At 35.8% G+C, this 16214-nt stretch overlaps 1 protein-coding gene across 1 annotated transcript; it reads left to right on the forward strand.

Annotated features, from left to right (window-relative positions):
- Positions 1-374: 374 nt before the first annotated feature.
- rgs4 (regulator of G protein signaling 4) lies at positions 375-6571 on the forward strand. Its single transcript, XM_008406680.2, has 5 exons — positions 375-586; positions 848-955; positions 2216-2280; positions 4212-4375; positions 4985-6571. Exons 1-5 carry the CDS (start codon positions 543-545, stop codon positions 5219-5221), a joined length of 618 nt encoding a protein of 205 aa, XP_008404902.1. The 5' UTR covers positions 375-542; the 3' UTR covers positions 5222-6571.
- Positions 6572-16214: the final 9643 nt, after the last annotated feature.

Genomic DNA, 16214 nt, shown 5'->3' on the forward strand with positions numbered 1-16214 from the left:
TATATGTTTAACTGTGAAAGTTCACTGCAGTGACAGTTATTGAAAGGGACTTTTTCAGTGAAAACAAATGACAATGGTTTTGCAGAAATACTTTGTTAAGTGCAGTAAAAAGAGCACAAGAATATGTCACTGTCAAAGCCCAGGTTTGATTTATAAAGGAGATACTTTTTTCTTTCTCKTTCATATGAACACCTTCACAAGTTCCTCAAACACCCGAATGACCTCAAGAGAAAGAAATCACCTTTTGTTCATGTTGATTTGAATCCCATCTGTTTTCAGTTTCTATTGTGTCTTCTCCCTTTTTTTCCCTCCCTCTCTCGGCTACCACTTCTCTRCCTCTCTCTTCCTCTCGCCATCTGTTGTGATTGGCTGTTTCTCTCTCAATGCTTTCTGCTGGTATAAATCACTGCTGGGGGTGGAGATAAGTTCAGCTTGCTGTTTAATGCTGAAGGAGGATTGCCTGCTGGTCACAATTGCTCAGTTTCCTCTCTTCTGTCACTGAGAAAAACAAGTTGTGACTTTTGGATTTTTAGAGTTCCATCATGTGTAAAGGACTTGCAACACTCCCTGCAACCTGCTTGAAAAGGTAAGATCAGTGTAATTAACACAATAAGAGGGAATACGTTGTTAGTTGTTATGCTAACGGAAATCAAATCAAATACTGTCTGCTCTTTTTCTTTAACTGTACATTTTTAGAAACAGAATACTACTATTTGAAMCTAGTTTGTATATTATATTTATTAATTAAATAAAAAGAGCTCTTGAACACTTCTATGTTTCTAAGCCATTCTTTTGATGCTTTTTTGATGCACATAAACTGAAATCTTTGAAATCCATGTTTCCACAGTGCTAAAGACATCAAGCACAAAATAAGCTTCTTACTACAGAAGCCTGAACCTCAAGCCGCAGATCAGAAGGAGGTAAAGGAGAAAACTGCAACGGCTGTTACAAAGAGGTCAGAAAAATTCAAATGGTTTTGTTTTCTCTTTCTGTTACATTTGATTTGTCCCAAAGTTTAGCATTTTCCTTTTCCAAAAGATAAAAAAAAAAAAAAAATCCTAATGCTCATTGTAACACACCTGCATTAAGAACTATATAAATATTCATGTAGGAGAGAGTAATGTGGATAAGCGCATGTCTTATTTGTTTGTTCTATTTTATTTCAGTCTAACATTGTTTAAACACAATCATAAAACACTTATTGAGGAACAAAATCACCTGTAAAGTACTTTCAATGCTTTCTTATCCCACAAGTTTTTTTTTTTTTTCCTCTTTCAATAAATAGTTGAAACTGAGAATTCTTTTCAGTAGTGAGAATGCCTTTTATTTTGTAATTTTGGGAGCAATAAAGAGAATTGATTGAGTGATGTGCTGATTCATGTWACAAGAGACCTTGCAAAGACGTGCTCAGCCAGAATGTCATTTCACTTCATTAGAAAATCATTGCTCACATGTCTGAGGTTCTTTACATTCATTTAGTATACTTAATCTTTTGTATCTGTTTCGACCAAAAATACTCATACCTTTATTATGATTGCAGGTGTTTTGAGTGGAGAGTTAAATTTAACATCAACAACTCGCGGAAGTACAGATCTTGTTTTGACCATGATCTGCCCGCAGGTGTAATTCTCACGGGAAGCTTGTAATTGGCCTTTATGAGAAGGTGATGGTGCTGRCCTTTACTTTCCGGTATCACCTAACCAATCCATTAASAGTGATAAATAATCAATATTTAGTTCATGGAGTCTTTTACATGGATACAAATCATGCTTTTTTCCCCTCTGGACATAGCTATTATTATTCTAATGATTTTTGGCTTTGCCAAAGCAGAGAGATTTTTGTGGAGGTGGAAGTTTCCATGATAGAAAGGTCAGATGTTACTGTGACTGGTGTCAACACTGAATTCTGAATAATACACTCAATAAYTTATAAATACTCGGGGACAAAAAAAGCATATTCCTTTATGCAATATTGAAAATATATCATTCATCCTAATCATAATCATATTAAATCTTATTTATTGAGATGGTGGTAATAGAAATGAAGAATTTGTATGYGAGATAAAACAAGTCTAAAACAAAACAAAACAGCGGAATCTTAAGATAAACCTGAATAAATATGTACCAATAAAAATCACATTTATATCTGAATATTTGTTTTTTTGCACATATGTATTCTCTGCTACCTTTAAAAAAAGCTATTTGTCATCTTCCAGAGTCCCTAACGCTGCGGAGGTGGAGAAATGGAAGGAGTCTTTCTGTCATGTAATGAACAGTGAAAGTGAGTATAATGTTACAGTTTCACATCTATAAAAAATAATTTAAGGTAACAAAGGCAATGTACAGGAACTGATACAGACATAAATMAAGCTGAAAGGACCTGATCTTATCCCAATTACATTGCTTCTCACTGTCATGCTGGACTCATTAGTTCTCAGCAGGAGGTCCTTGGGGTTTATGTAAAATAATAAACTTGTTTATAAAAGCTGAGTAATGTTTCTCTTGAGATACAATGGTGCTTCAGTCATGAGAACACTATCAGACAGCAGSCTGACAAACACTTTACTCTTAACGGTCGTCAATAAGGTTTTTGATGAGAGCAGCATAYGTGTGTTATCTCTGTTCCACATTTTAAAGATTTAAACCTGGGGAAAAACAAATTTAAAAAAAGTGGAAGTTTGTTTTTAGGGTTTCATTATCATAATTATTCATAAAGTGAACAATGGAATACTATTTTTTATCAAATAGAACTTAGACTTCACGATGTTAGAGGAACAAATTAAGTACAAACACGCACAGGCACTTCCCAGTTAATTCTCAGGCTCTGGGCTTTTGCTACGTGTCACGAGGCACAACTGGATGGCCCCTCAGGGCGTTGTGACTAGTGCAGAGTTTGTGTGTGTGTGTGTGTGTGTGTGTGTGTGTGTGTGCGTGTGCGTGGGGGTGCGTGTGTATTTGTGTTTGTGCATTTCAGCACTCTGAGAATCTCGTCAAGAGTATGCAATAGACAGTAGAGCATTGGCCTTGCGGGAACCAGCTGAGTCCTGACATGATGCATCCCATGAACCTAGCCACTGACCTCCAACATTGTCATGTCTTCCTTCTGCCTCCAGCCRTCAGCTACTAGTGAACTGATCTGCTTTTAGAAGACTTTGTTTATCATAAACTGTTTCCACTATCGGTCATTTTAGTTGTGCGGAAGTTTGAATAAGCACAGCTGCGTCTGTTAAGTTTTATGGTATTATGTCTCCAGCAGAGGCTCACATCAATTTGCTCTGCAGTCTTTAAATAGTCTTAAGTCTGCAGTCTTAAAGTAGTCTTTAAGACTACTTAACAATCAGCTGATATTTAGAACACAGGTTAAACAAATGTTGATGCAGATGTATTAGGCTTTGTGTGAAAACGAATTAATTATGATCAAATGACACTTCATTTTATTCCTTTTGTTTGAACACAACTGATCAGTACTGCATGATCCTGCATGGCTTCCTCTGGATTTTCAGATTTGAACAGTAGCAACGCTTTTACTTGCTTTAGATATGCTGTAAAAGTTCAAACTGAGTTCAAACTTGTGACAATTACGTCATCAATATTTAATAGCCAAATGTCTCCATTGTGCATTAGTTAAAGTCAAGAACGGCTTACCTTGTAAAGTGTGAGACTTTCTAAAGAAGTCTATATGATCAATTTCAAGGGGTTTCATTTCCATAATCAAAATAGTTTTTAAGATATTTCAAAAAAACTTTGTGAACTTTTCTAACTTGCAGTACACTAAGTAGGACCTTGGTTTGGATAAACTGAAAAGTAGATACTAGCTAACAGCTAATTTAACCTTTAGTTGACGAGTTATGACAATTAAGAACTAGTTCTCATTTACAAAACCAATATGGGCAAGGACCAGCACAAAATAGACATTTTGCCATTTTAAGCTATTAAAAGTGTCATTTTGGTTATTTCATTTAATTAGGCACTGGCTAATTTTTTATTGGTGTAGTAACAGATATGATCTGTTAGTCATCAATTGCATTTTTTTTTTGTAAAATTTGCATGATCCCCTGGGTTCTTTTGCTTCCTCCTACAGTTAAAAAATATGAGCAGTCCAGAAGTAGAACAGTTATTGATTATTATTTCCCTTAGATGTTAGTGTATGTCCAAATGGATGGATGAACAAGTCTATATCACAAGTCTATATCTTTTCTTTCTTACTCCTAGTGGGTCGCACAGTCTTTACCAGCTTCTTGAAGTCAGAGTTCAGCCAGGAAAATGTTGACTTCTGGATTGCTTGTGAGGACTACAAGAAGACTCCACCTTCCAAGATGGCAACCAAAGCCAAGCAAATGTACCAGCAATATGTTGAGGCAGATGCTCCAAATGAGGTAAAGATTTTTTTTTCATTATTTTATAAAAACACTTGAATGAAACCAGCAAGTTTGCTTGTTATGTAAACATTATACAACACTTACTGTCTTAAACATAATTTAAGACAATAAGTTTTAAATTAAGACTTATCGTTGCATATTTGTGAATGAAGTCTATAAAGAACTAGAAAAGGCAACTAAATGAAAGGAAAAATGCACATAAATGACATGGTTAATGAGTATTTAGTCTGTCTAATTAAAACAAGAAAATCTGATCATTAAGAAGGACTTTAATTCCCCKCAGGMAATTCAACAATGAACAGTGTTGCCAATCTTGCTGAAACCAGCTTTCTGCTGCTCATTATTTTTTTTGGCTATTTATTTTTTACTACATTGTCCGAAAACATAGTGTTTTATGACTTAGAACGAATATAACTTTGAGAATTTTTTGCCACTGTTGCAATCCYCCTCGCCCCCCCTCCCTTAAAACACAGTTTTAAGATTTTTCTGGATATGTTGAACAGTTTACTAAGAAGATGGCATTCCATTTGCCCTACACCTGCACTTGTAAAATTTTATCCAAGTTTCTTAATTTTTACTTTGCTTCATTTTTTTTTTTTATTCAAGGTAAACTTGGACGCAGCTACTAGAGAAAAAACAAGGCGGGAAATCGAGAGTGGCGGCCCATCCTGTTTTGATGAGGCTCAGAAGATGATCTACAATTTGATGGAAAAAGACTCTTATAGAAGGTTCCTGAAATCCAAGATGATTCAAGAAATATGCCAGAAAGAGAGTTGTGCTGCTCAAGAGAAGAAAGGCTGTGATTGGCTTGACAGTAGGCAGGTTTTAGCTGGTGGGGCCTAAACACTGGGGTGACATARAGATTTAAAGCAGGTGCCAAAGATGGAAAGTGCAACAGAGTACTAGACTGAGAGGGATAAATTATCGGTTTATGTTAATGGTGACTCATGTAGGTCTATACAGGATGACTTTTTTTTCTTTACTTATTCAATTTGCTGTCATTCTCTTGCAAAGATTAGTAGTCATATATTTGATAAAATGTAATGTTTTCCATCTCTGAATTCACAATCTGCTGTATTGTGGTTTTCTGGAGAGACTGGTATGGTCAGACCTTACATTCTATTTCCATTAATAATAAAAATACAGTTTTCACAAATATATGTATAGTGACTCCAAATTACAACCCTGGTACTAACTATAGGTCAGACATTAAAACGGATTACGATCAATCTACCTCCAACCAACAAACTGAGCTCTTTACTTTGAACACTTGAAAAAAGGTTAAAAAGACTATTAATTTCCACAGACTGCTTAAGCATGTCCATTTAATGTTCACATGCGGTCTGAATTTCAATGCAGTTCCAGCACAAATTTAGTACAAAACTAAAACTTGATTCAGTTTATCAACCTGCCAAGACACTCCTTTGCACTTTAGCAATTTTTTAGACTTTTCTTTGGAATTTAAAATCCTAAAWTCTGGCTAATTTTGAAATAGAAGCAAAAAGAAACACATCAATCAGATCTTATGACAACATTACTATTGGCATATGGACTGATTGAGTACAAAACTTCAGTATTAGTATAGTGCACCTTAACTGAATGCATTAGAAGAAACATAAAGCCACTTGCTTCAAAATGAGTTTTAGTGGCAACAGTAAGCAGCAGAATGTAAGATACAAACACTCTATGGCTTAACAATTTAAGTTAATTTAAGTTAATTTGCATTTAATTAATSTTTATGGYGGCTTGTGCAACAGCAATCGGATGTCTGATGCATGTTCTCATTGCTTTGTAATTCCCAAAATTCAACAAAACTATCAATTGACTRTGCTTGTATGAACATCTTGACATGAGCTCTACACTGTGAAAATAGCTTCATCTAATATCAGTATGCCATATTTTCATGCTATATACTCTAAACATTTGAGATAATAGCTAATTGCTAATTGTTTTTTAATGAGGTGTTTCAAACATTTATATGTAAGCCCTGCTGCATTGCCAAAAAAAAAAGAAAAAAAATGGATGGAGACTTGCTCGATATAAAAGGAGCTTGCAAACATGTGTGTTAAATTAAAATGTATACAGTGATCATTTTAAAAACTATTGATTGTGTATGTTGATATTATTCAATTATGGTATTGCTCTATTTATCTGTCTGTGGCTGTTCAAAATAAAGTTGTGCTTCAAAAGCTGRAATGTTTTAATTGCTGTSTATATGATCATTTAGTTACCTGACACATTGGGGGCATACMTGTGGATGTATTTTTAGGGCCATACYTGGAACACACTGCTTTCTTGTTAGACAGAATGCAAATRTCAAAAGAGATCAGCCAAGATATCAAGAAGAGAATTRTGGAGCTGCACAAGTGTCCAGACATTTCACCYACACAGGCAATGCAACTAAATACTTAGGAAAGTAAACTTCTGATTTTGAAAGAATTGAAACACTAAAAGTAAAATTGTAGCAGTTATTCTWAAAGAAACAGGCAGCCAGTATAAAGTGGATGAAACAGGGATGAAGTGCTCACATTGAGAAAGGCTTMATTTTGTTGATGAACCTCAAATGCTAAAAACTAGGCTGAGATATTATAACTATTAARTACTTACAGACTTTTTGTCTACATGGCTGGTAACTGCAAGTCAGCTTGAATGCACCRGTTGGGTGACTGAAAACAAAACCATGGCCGTCTTAGTTGCAGGTGAATATGTGTGTACTTGAAGCTGGTAACAGCCCATCTTGTTATCCAATGAACAAATATTAATAGGGAAACATAAAGATGTGCTTTGTTAACTTTGCCAGCTCKGGCAATAAGCTCCTCCTGACACTCAATCATGGTCAGAGACGAGCAATAATAAAGCATGGTGATAAATTATAGAAAATGTTGCTGTAATATTGAATCAACATATAAAGAAAAAACAGAAAAGGGATTGAAGGTTTTTTATTATTATTATTATTATTATTATTATGTTTTCATAATGGGCAAATCAAAAAAGTTTTTAATCTGTTACTGTCCAAACAGGTAATTATGCCGGATTTCTAATGCAATTAGGATTCATAAAAACACATTTACCACAGCCTATTCAGAGATTTGTTTGCTGCAGGAAAGTGTCTAAACAGGAGATTCATTGATGGTTTGACCAAATTATTAGTTGTTAAAGTGTGTGTGTCAGTGTTCATGTGTATGTTTGCAATTTAATCAGTTTTATACTTCACATTTCAATTCATCAGTAACTATGGGTCTGACTTGTTTACTTGAAGGTCTTAAAAGTAAAATTGTTGTTTTATTATTACAGTAAATGTCTGTGCTTTGCAGACCTACATCATTTCCAGTGGTGACTGTGCAGTGTTTTCAGATTACAGATCATTATCAAAATGTAACAGTATCATCTGATGATAAACAAGGCACAGGGCAATTTTTGTCCAGAGGAAAAGGTGTAGGTGTGACTGTTTATCCATATCCCTGACTTATATCAGTTTGTCTGTTAGAGCACTAGCTTAAGGACAGTAACAGTGGATTGACTTACACTTAAAGCACTGGTTTCATCTAATTTCCTCAAGCCGGTTGACCTCCCCATTAATTTGCATTTAATTATATGTTAAATATGRTTTGCGTTTATTTTCAGTCAACTGGGTCATGTCTACTGCAACTTAAACAGAAAGCAACTGAAACTGAGCGAAATACTACTCAACTTTGAGTTTAAGGCTGTTGTAATGTCTGATAGAGGAATAATTTCATAGGAGAGGTAAAGTCTTAAAACATRTTAAATAAAGACAAGGACAAGAAAATAGTAAACAATTTCCTGGAAAGCGTTTTATTTATTCAGCAGCATGTATCGGAACCCACTTAGAGAGGGACACTTGGGGTGGATTTCCGTGTCATTTTCAAGGACACTGTGACATTTTCAGAATGGTGGATGGATAATTTTATATAATAAGTGTGATGAATGCTTTAAACCTCCTTAGAAAATTAAATAGAGAATGACCCCAATCCCCCATTGAATCCTTGACAAATGTATTGTAGATGGTGCAAAAGCTTTTTATAGGACCATGATGGAATTGCATGTCTACACAGCTATGTAATTGTCAATTCCTCACAAGAAAAGAAATAAAATGGCTGGTACTAAGAAAAAATAAAAAAACAGAATTTCTCTCTCTCTCTCTCCCTCTATCTCTGTCTGTCTGTCTGTATATTGCTAACTATTAAATGCTGGTTTACCATCAGGGTAAGTTCACGGGCCAAGCTACATTTCCAAAAGCCTGGATGAGCCTCTGTTAACTGGACCAGTAACTTTGTTACAAAAACATAGCAACACTGAAGACCAGCATGAGTTATAAATAGAGGTAGTTCTTTTTAGTTGATGAGGTCAGATTTAAGCAGGTGCCAAACATCTCTTTCGGCTTCCTATTCACCTTTTAAAGAGGCAGAAAAAAGGGATTCAGCCTTAATGGTTTGCTTTACTTTGTGACCAGGCCAATTCGTGTCTGCGCTCTGAACCTCAGCTCTGAGTGGTACGGCTTGTGTAACCCCCGAGACTAATCTTGCGCAACTCCTGCAAAACACCACAAAGGAAAAACCTCTGATGACCAAAGCACAACAGCAAAGACTAAATGAAAAACACTTTTTACCTCAGGCAAAGTTTGGCCTACAGGTTATCAGTCAATGGATGTTGTGAGGAAAAAAAAAAGAAAATCAGTAGGCATGAGCAAAGTTCAGAAACACAAAACAATATCTAGTTGCTGTTTGGGGGAGATGGAAAGCTTTACAAAGATATGCTTGAAAGAGTTGACATATGGGGAAGGGAATGTTGGAGACAAAGGTTACATTCCGATAGTAATACAATGATAAATTGACAAATACGTCATACCAAAAAATGTAAAGATTTAAAAACAAACATTTTTAATAATGCCTAACTGAACATGGTAATCTACTCTATTTGTTGTTGCTGTTTTTCAGGAATGTAAGCAATTTAATATAAAGTTSTGAAAAAAATCAGATCTCATATGGTCCTTTTTCAGATTCCACACTTCAAAGTACAAGATTAACAAGCAAGAGGATTAAGTGCAAGAGATGTTGTTATAAAGAATCATCCACTATCTTGGCGTTCGGTCAAATGCACAACAAATACTGAGAGCAGCTGTGGCTTTTACTGKAAGAACAAAGAGAGTAAATGGTATGTGACTTGAAATGAGGGGTGAAAAAACTAAGTTTAAAGGGAAATAATAGGACACAGATGTGTCTGTTCAAGGCAAGGTCAAGCAGTCATGGAAGCATAAAGCACATAAAGTGAATGAGTGATTATGTCTTATTATTATCACTAACAACACAGGAAACCATAAACCCGAAAAGGGACAGAAGAAAAAAGACAACATTGAACAGGAGACAGAGAAATTAATTTAGCTTTTCAAATTCCTTAATAAGATTATAGTATGCTTTTTCTAAATGTTTCTGATTACATCTAAATAGTTCAAAGTCAATTCATCCAGCTGAGAAAACTGATTTTGTTTTTTTTTATATTTAACATACTATCTACTTGTAAAAACACTGTCACATATAGATAGATAATTGTCAGCTTCCTTTCCTCACAAGAATCGACATTAGGCAATTCCCCTGGCAGGGTATTGAAAGCATCCATGAATATAAAGAACCATGCAAGGTTTAAAAGCACAAAGTGAATACTACAAATGAAAAAGAAAAATGATCACGTCAAGGAACTGTTGRGGATCCAACCTCAGACAACAGCAGGAGGTGCATGACTGAAAAAAGATTTTACTAACTACTACTACTAGTCTGAGAACTGTATGCTACCTTAGATGACTAAATGAAGAGTTGAGAAAGAGCTGCAGACAAATATGAATCTAATGCACTAAGGCAGTGTTTTTCAATCCTGGTCCTCAAGGAAAACATATGTTTTGGATGTTTCCCTGCATCAAAACAGGCTTTTGCTGACCTGGATTAATCTGAATCAGGTGTGGGAAAGCTGGGAATGATCGAAAACATACAGGGCAGCGTGCCTTGAGGATCGTGGTTGAGAAGCTTTAGAGAATTTTCAAAAAAACCTTAGTGAACAAACATCCTCATGAAGACCAAGGAACACCTTAGACAGATAAGGGATRAAGTTGCAGAGCTTAAAACAGTGCTAAAAAAACATAGCTCAGTCTGACTCACTGAGAACTATTGTATCCATAATTTAAAAACAAGAAACAGACAAAGTAGTATGTGAGTTTGCAGCTGCAGTCCCTTCAAAGACTCTACCATTTTTGAAGGGGCCCCAGGGACGCACACCTCACGCACGTGTAATTCATATTGCTGACAATATGAATTACACGTGCATACTAAGTATATTTATATATTGACTTCCTTGGAGGCAGTGTCTGCAAGGCCTTCTTTACAAACCTGTAAAATATTCATTCATCATCTAACATACTTTTCCTTATCTGGGTAGCAAGGGGTGCTGGTTCCCACCTCCATTGCAGGACCGCACAGAGACAGACAAGACAAACAATCATGCACAGACATGATTATTTGAGGCACCAAAACCTAAGATGAATTTAGATCAAGATCAATCAACCTGACACTCATGTTTTTGGAAAATAATCATGCATGCACAGGGAGAACATGCAAACTCCATACAGAAAGACCCCGGGCTGGGATTTGAACCCATGTTTGCCACTGTGCAGCCCTGAGGCATAGAATAACTGTTGAATAACTGAATAACTGCACTGTAAAAAAAAACAAAAAACGGCCTCAATTTACGGTAAAAAACTGGCAGCTGAGTTGCCAGAATTTTACCGTCTTTATACGGTAAAATTCTGGCAACCAAAACTGCCAGTTTATTTTTACAGTGTTTTCAAAATAYGATAAAATACTGGCAACCAAAACTGCCAGTTTTTTACCGTATTTTGGAAATGCAATATTTTACCGTATTTTAAAAATAAATAAAATCCAGAAGTTGTTAAAGTTTTCTATTAATTCTGTGATGCTGTCATAGTACACAGAGAACTGTTCAAAAGACTAAAAATAAATAAATAAATAACAACATGTATTCTCTAATTTAATACTGCAATTTCCATTAATTCAACATCAAGAGTATGCAGTACTTTAAGTCTATGGTTATTCTTTCAGTTGACATAATGGACAAAAGTCATGGAACAGATCCAGGGTCAATGTTAATTTGATGTAGAATATATATTGCTACTCTGTCTATTACTGCTATTTTATAAAACTTGATTAATAAATGTAAATCCTTCTAATTAACTACATGCATTTTTAATCATATCCCACTTCTTGAGTTTTTTTTATTTTTTTTAATTATGGGTTGGATTTTTCTGCTGTTTACCCTGGCAGATGTAATATAATATGCCCGACTCTAGTCAGGCGAGGAAGTATAGAGATGCAGACTTCCTGGTGTAGCTGCTGGATTAAGCTTATAGAGCTGAAATCTTTAACTTTGTACCAGAGAGACTATTTGGGTAAACTTTCACTTTGAATACCGAGGAAACAAGGTAAACCACTGAAACTTGTAGTGAAATGATTTTTTTTTTTTTTATGTTTTCTGCTTTTGTTTTTGTTTTCTCTCTTACAGGCACAGATTTTTGTCTCCAGCTTTTAACCATAAAGATTAAAACTTTCAGTGGAGTCCGCTCTGGTATCCTAGAGTGGTAATAAACCCACAGATATTCAGTATGGTGCGCATAATTAAAACTGAAGTCGATCTTTTTTTTGGTCTTTCTCATCTGCTAATTATTCACTCAGTTTGTGTGCTGTGAGTTGTACCAAATATCCAATGGACCCAAAATAATTTAGGCAATTATTTCTTTAAAAAAATAATCATGTGTTATCATGTCAAATGAGTAGTCAAATGGAATATTCAAGTAATTAATCTAAACTAATCTCTCGTCTTATCATTTCTTTTAAAGCTAATTTTATAAGCAGGTAGTTTTTACAGTACAAAACAAGCACTGCTGTGGATGTAGCAACATGGTAAAAGCAGAGGTGGGGACTCGAGTCATTAAAATCACGACTTGAGACTTGACTTGAAAAAATGGTCAAAGACTCGGACTTGACTTTGACTTGCACGCCTTTGACTTGGGACTTGACTTAAAGCTTTTTACTTGAAAAGACTTGATATTTTACCCAAAGTCTTAAAATTTAAAACACAGTATTTATAAAGGTGCCCCATTAATTCATTTCACTGGTTCCGTATTAACAGGCGCAGACCGTCTCTCTGTTTTTCCTCTCTCCGTATGTATGTGTGCTTAAGCTGCAGCATAACCAGTCAAATTAACAGGATTTAAAAATAACGTGGAAAAAAAAAACAAAACTAAAAAAACTATCAAAGCAGATATGCTCCTGTGAGTAATTTCTTTTGGGTACATCAGTCATAAAAACGGAGTGAAACATGCAAAACCTGCGAGACTGGGATCTGAGATAGAGATACAACTTCCAACTGTTCGGTATTTGAAGTTGCACAAACAGGTAAGCAGTACTTTCCTTTTACTAGTTTGTTACCGTAAATTTACTGACTTTTTTTACAGTGTGTACTGTTTCATCAACCAATCAAATTTAGAGTTAGTGTCACCAAGGCCTTGTAGCAGGCGTAATGTGACATCAACCTATTCACACCCCTTGATTGGATGGTCAGAAAGTGTTCTAGCCAGAGCTAAAACCTGCATGTGGAGTGAACAAACTTTCAAGCAACAGTTCATGACTTTTGAGGGAAAGAGAGAAGATCTACAGTTGAGCTAGCAAGTGCGCAGGAAAATAGAGCTCCACAATGAAATGGTGAAGTGAAACAGATAAATCTTTTAAAAACTGAAAGACTCTCTCACTTCTTTAAGCAAGGAGGAACTTTCATTTTTGAGACACAACAAAAACGCTGCATCCAAAAGCAAAGGAAACTCTGTGGAGCTTCTTGGTGTCATAGATGTATGCAGCGTCGATTTACATTCCCAGCTGTCCATTAGTAAAGGGTTTAGTGGAACATCAGACCTTACTGCTGCTATTGCCGAGGTGATGGAAGAAGAGATCATAAGGGCAGTTAATAAAGCACAGTTTCGCTCTGTTAGAGACAACAGATGCGAGTAAAGTAGTGCAGCTGGCATTGGTCCTGCATTGCATAATGGACACAGGTGTCAAAGAGGGCTTTGTCGAATTTGAAGATGTGACCCATGGGAAGCGAGTGGATGACATTGCAGGTCTTATCATCCAATTTATGGTGGAAAATAAATGTCTGGGTACAGTTGTGGCGCAGTGTTTTGATGGTGCAGCAGTCGTGTCTACTGGATTAAATGGGATGCAAGCTAAGGAAAAGGAAGGAGCACCTTTGGCATTATTCATACACTACTGCAACAATTTAGTACTGACACATCAACGTTGAAGGAATGCAAGATCTTTTTCTGCACACCTCAATGGTCTTGCTGCAGTTTTTTGTCTAGATCGCCAAGATGCACACAACCACTGGATGAAATCTGCCAGCGGACATCTCACTCGTGTGGCAATTTACATCAGTAATGGTCAATACAGTCTTTGAGAACAAACTGCTCTAGAGCTCTTCCCCMGTTTTTTCCTAAACATGTACCTGTTCTGTTTTGGTTTCGTTAGGCAACAGGATGTGTCTTAAAAATTAAGGCCTTTGTTCCTGAGTGCAGTAGCAAACTCACATTTGTCTTTACATATTGCTTTTGGTTCAATGAATACCCTCTGAGGGGATTTTTAAGCCACCCATATACAGGACTGTTTTTACTGCACATAATGACACTCTTATACCAGCTATAGCCTGTTATCTTTTGCTATTGTTCTGGGGTTAAAATCCTTTTTTGCATTTCTATGGGTGTTTTATGCACTTTATGCGACCACCTGGTTTTATCTGTAATGACCATTCCTTTTTTCTGATGACAAATCAGTTCCCTACAAAATTTCCTAACGTTGTAGGAAACTGTTTGACCTTTGTTGTAATTTTCTCTTTTGTATTTTGTAGCATTCTCCATCTAATCAGTGTGCTCTGTTCTCCTCCTCTGTCTCTGACTGGTACTGTGATTAGATTTACTCCTCTGTAAACAACACATTGATAAAAAAGTCTGATTTAATAAAATCAAGTAATAAAATCTAACAATAATCACCAGCATTAGTTTGTGGACAACAGAAAATAGTATAAKGTTTTTGTTAAGTATGTTTTTCTCTGAAAAAAATAAATAATATAATTCTTGAGGTTTTGTCTTGCAAGTATGTGTGTTTCTTTGCTCGCAGCTGTAATAATGCCCAGGTCCTGGACGGGCTGAGACACTCTGGCCCTAAGCGGTACTCCATTTTGCATTAACCTGCTTATCGGTGGATTTTTTCTCCAGGCTTTCAAACGCTGAGCAGCTGTGAGCTTTGATAATTGAAACCTGTCAGGAGGGTCTGGAGCTCTAATGTCATCATGCGCACCAGAAAGCACGTACCCTCTGATACACATGGACACAAAGGTACTTATCTCTACCACACGATTATGCATGCACCAAGTACGTACAATACACACATCCCTGTTGCCACATGTCTGGATGGGTGGTTTAACATGTAATGATGTTTCATTTATAAACGCTACAGAATAAAATTGATCTTCAGAATATGTCTGCACCTTCTCGTTAACTATGGAAGTGTTTCATAACGTGCTTGCAGTCATATTTGCTAAATTAGAACATTATTAAAAAGTTTAATTATTCCCACAAYTCATTTCTTGAGGGGAGATAAATGATCKGGATGGCATGCAGACTATTGTTTTCAAGCCTTTAGTTTTCCTTTTTTTATTTATTTATTATGTTTAAAATTAGAATATTGCCTCAGACTTACAATAAGAAAACATTTGTGATGATGTAGCCTCAGAAGTATGCTTAATAACACTTAAAGTTGTATGTTTTACTTTGTACAGAAATAGAACTGAAAATGAATTACATGTCATTGTTGGTGGCAACAGCATAGACRAGGAAAAATGTCAGGTACTCTGTTATTCAATCTAAATAAAGTGTTATTACAGACATTTTCTTTGAAATACGTCTTGAAGTATTTTAAAGGGTAGAAGTAAGCCACTGGCATTGTAGATCATTTACTATGTCATAAGCATAGATGAAAACAGTCTGGACTGCAGCACATACAGGGAAATCAGGCCCACAGGATCTTTCAAGGTGGGTAGAGGTTCACAGGGAATATTATACCAAATCCATCAGTTTAATTTGCATCAAAATAACCTAATAATCATGGGATGGGAAGTAAAGTTTTTTTTAAAGGGGCAAATTAGTGAGCAATTGCTTTTGATGACCAGATTTTTGGCCAGTTTTTAAAAGCATAGTTTTCATAACAAACTAAATGCCTTTTAATCATGTCTTGAATCATAATAATAATAACAATAGTAATACCAATAATCAAATGTGGCATGCCATGCTGACTTGTGGAACTTTATGTTGTGCAACTGTGAATGTTGATCCTTTCCAAAAAATGAAARACACTTAAATGAAACTTAAATGAACATGTTTAGGCAYCCACAACGTGACCTCATAAGGGAGTCAACTGCTCCTAAATTTTTTTTTCCATAAAGTACATTTTCAAAACAATCTAAAATTTCTAGCTTTTCTTYCTATTTTTCATGAGATCACTAATGTTCATCCTGACATTAAAGGCTGCCATAAAACTATGGTTGCAGTCGAAATTAAAGCTGCAAGCACAATTGGATGGGTATTGCAGGTCAGTGCCACTCCTGCCTTGTGGCGACCACACCACAAGGCACCATCTCCATCATTGTCTCCCTTGTCAGGATTCTCAATCTTATAAGATGTTATAATACGTCAGTGCTAWTCCTGAAY

Source organism: Poecilia reticulata, linkage group LG4 (assembly GCF_000633615.1).
Source record: "Poecilia reticulata strain Guanapo linkage group LG4, Guppy_female_1.0+MT, whole genome shotgun sequence".
NCBI lineage: Eukaryota > Metazoa > Chordata > Actinopteri > Cyprinodontiformes > Poeciliidae > Poecilia > Poecilia reticulata.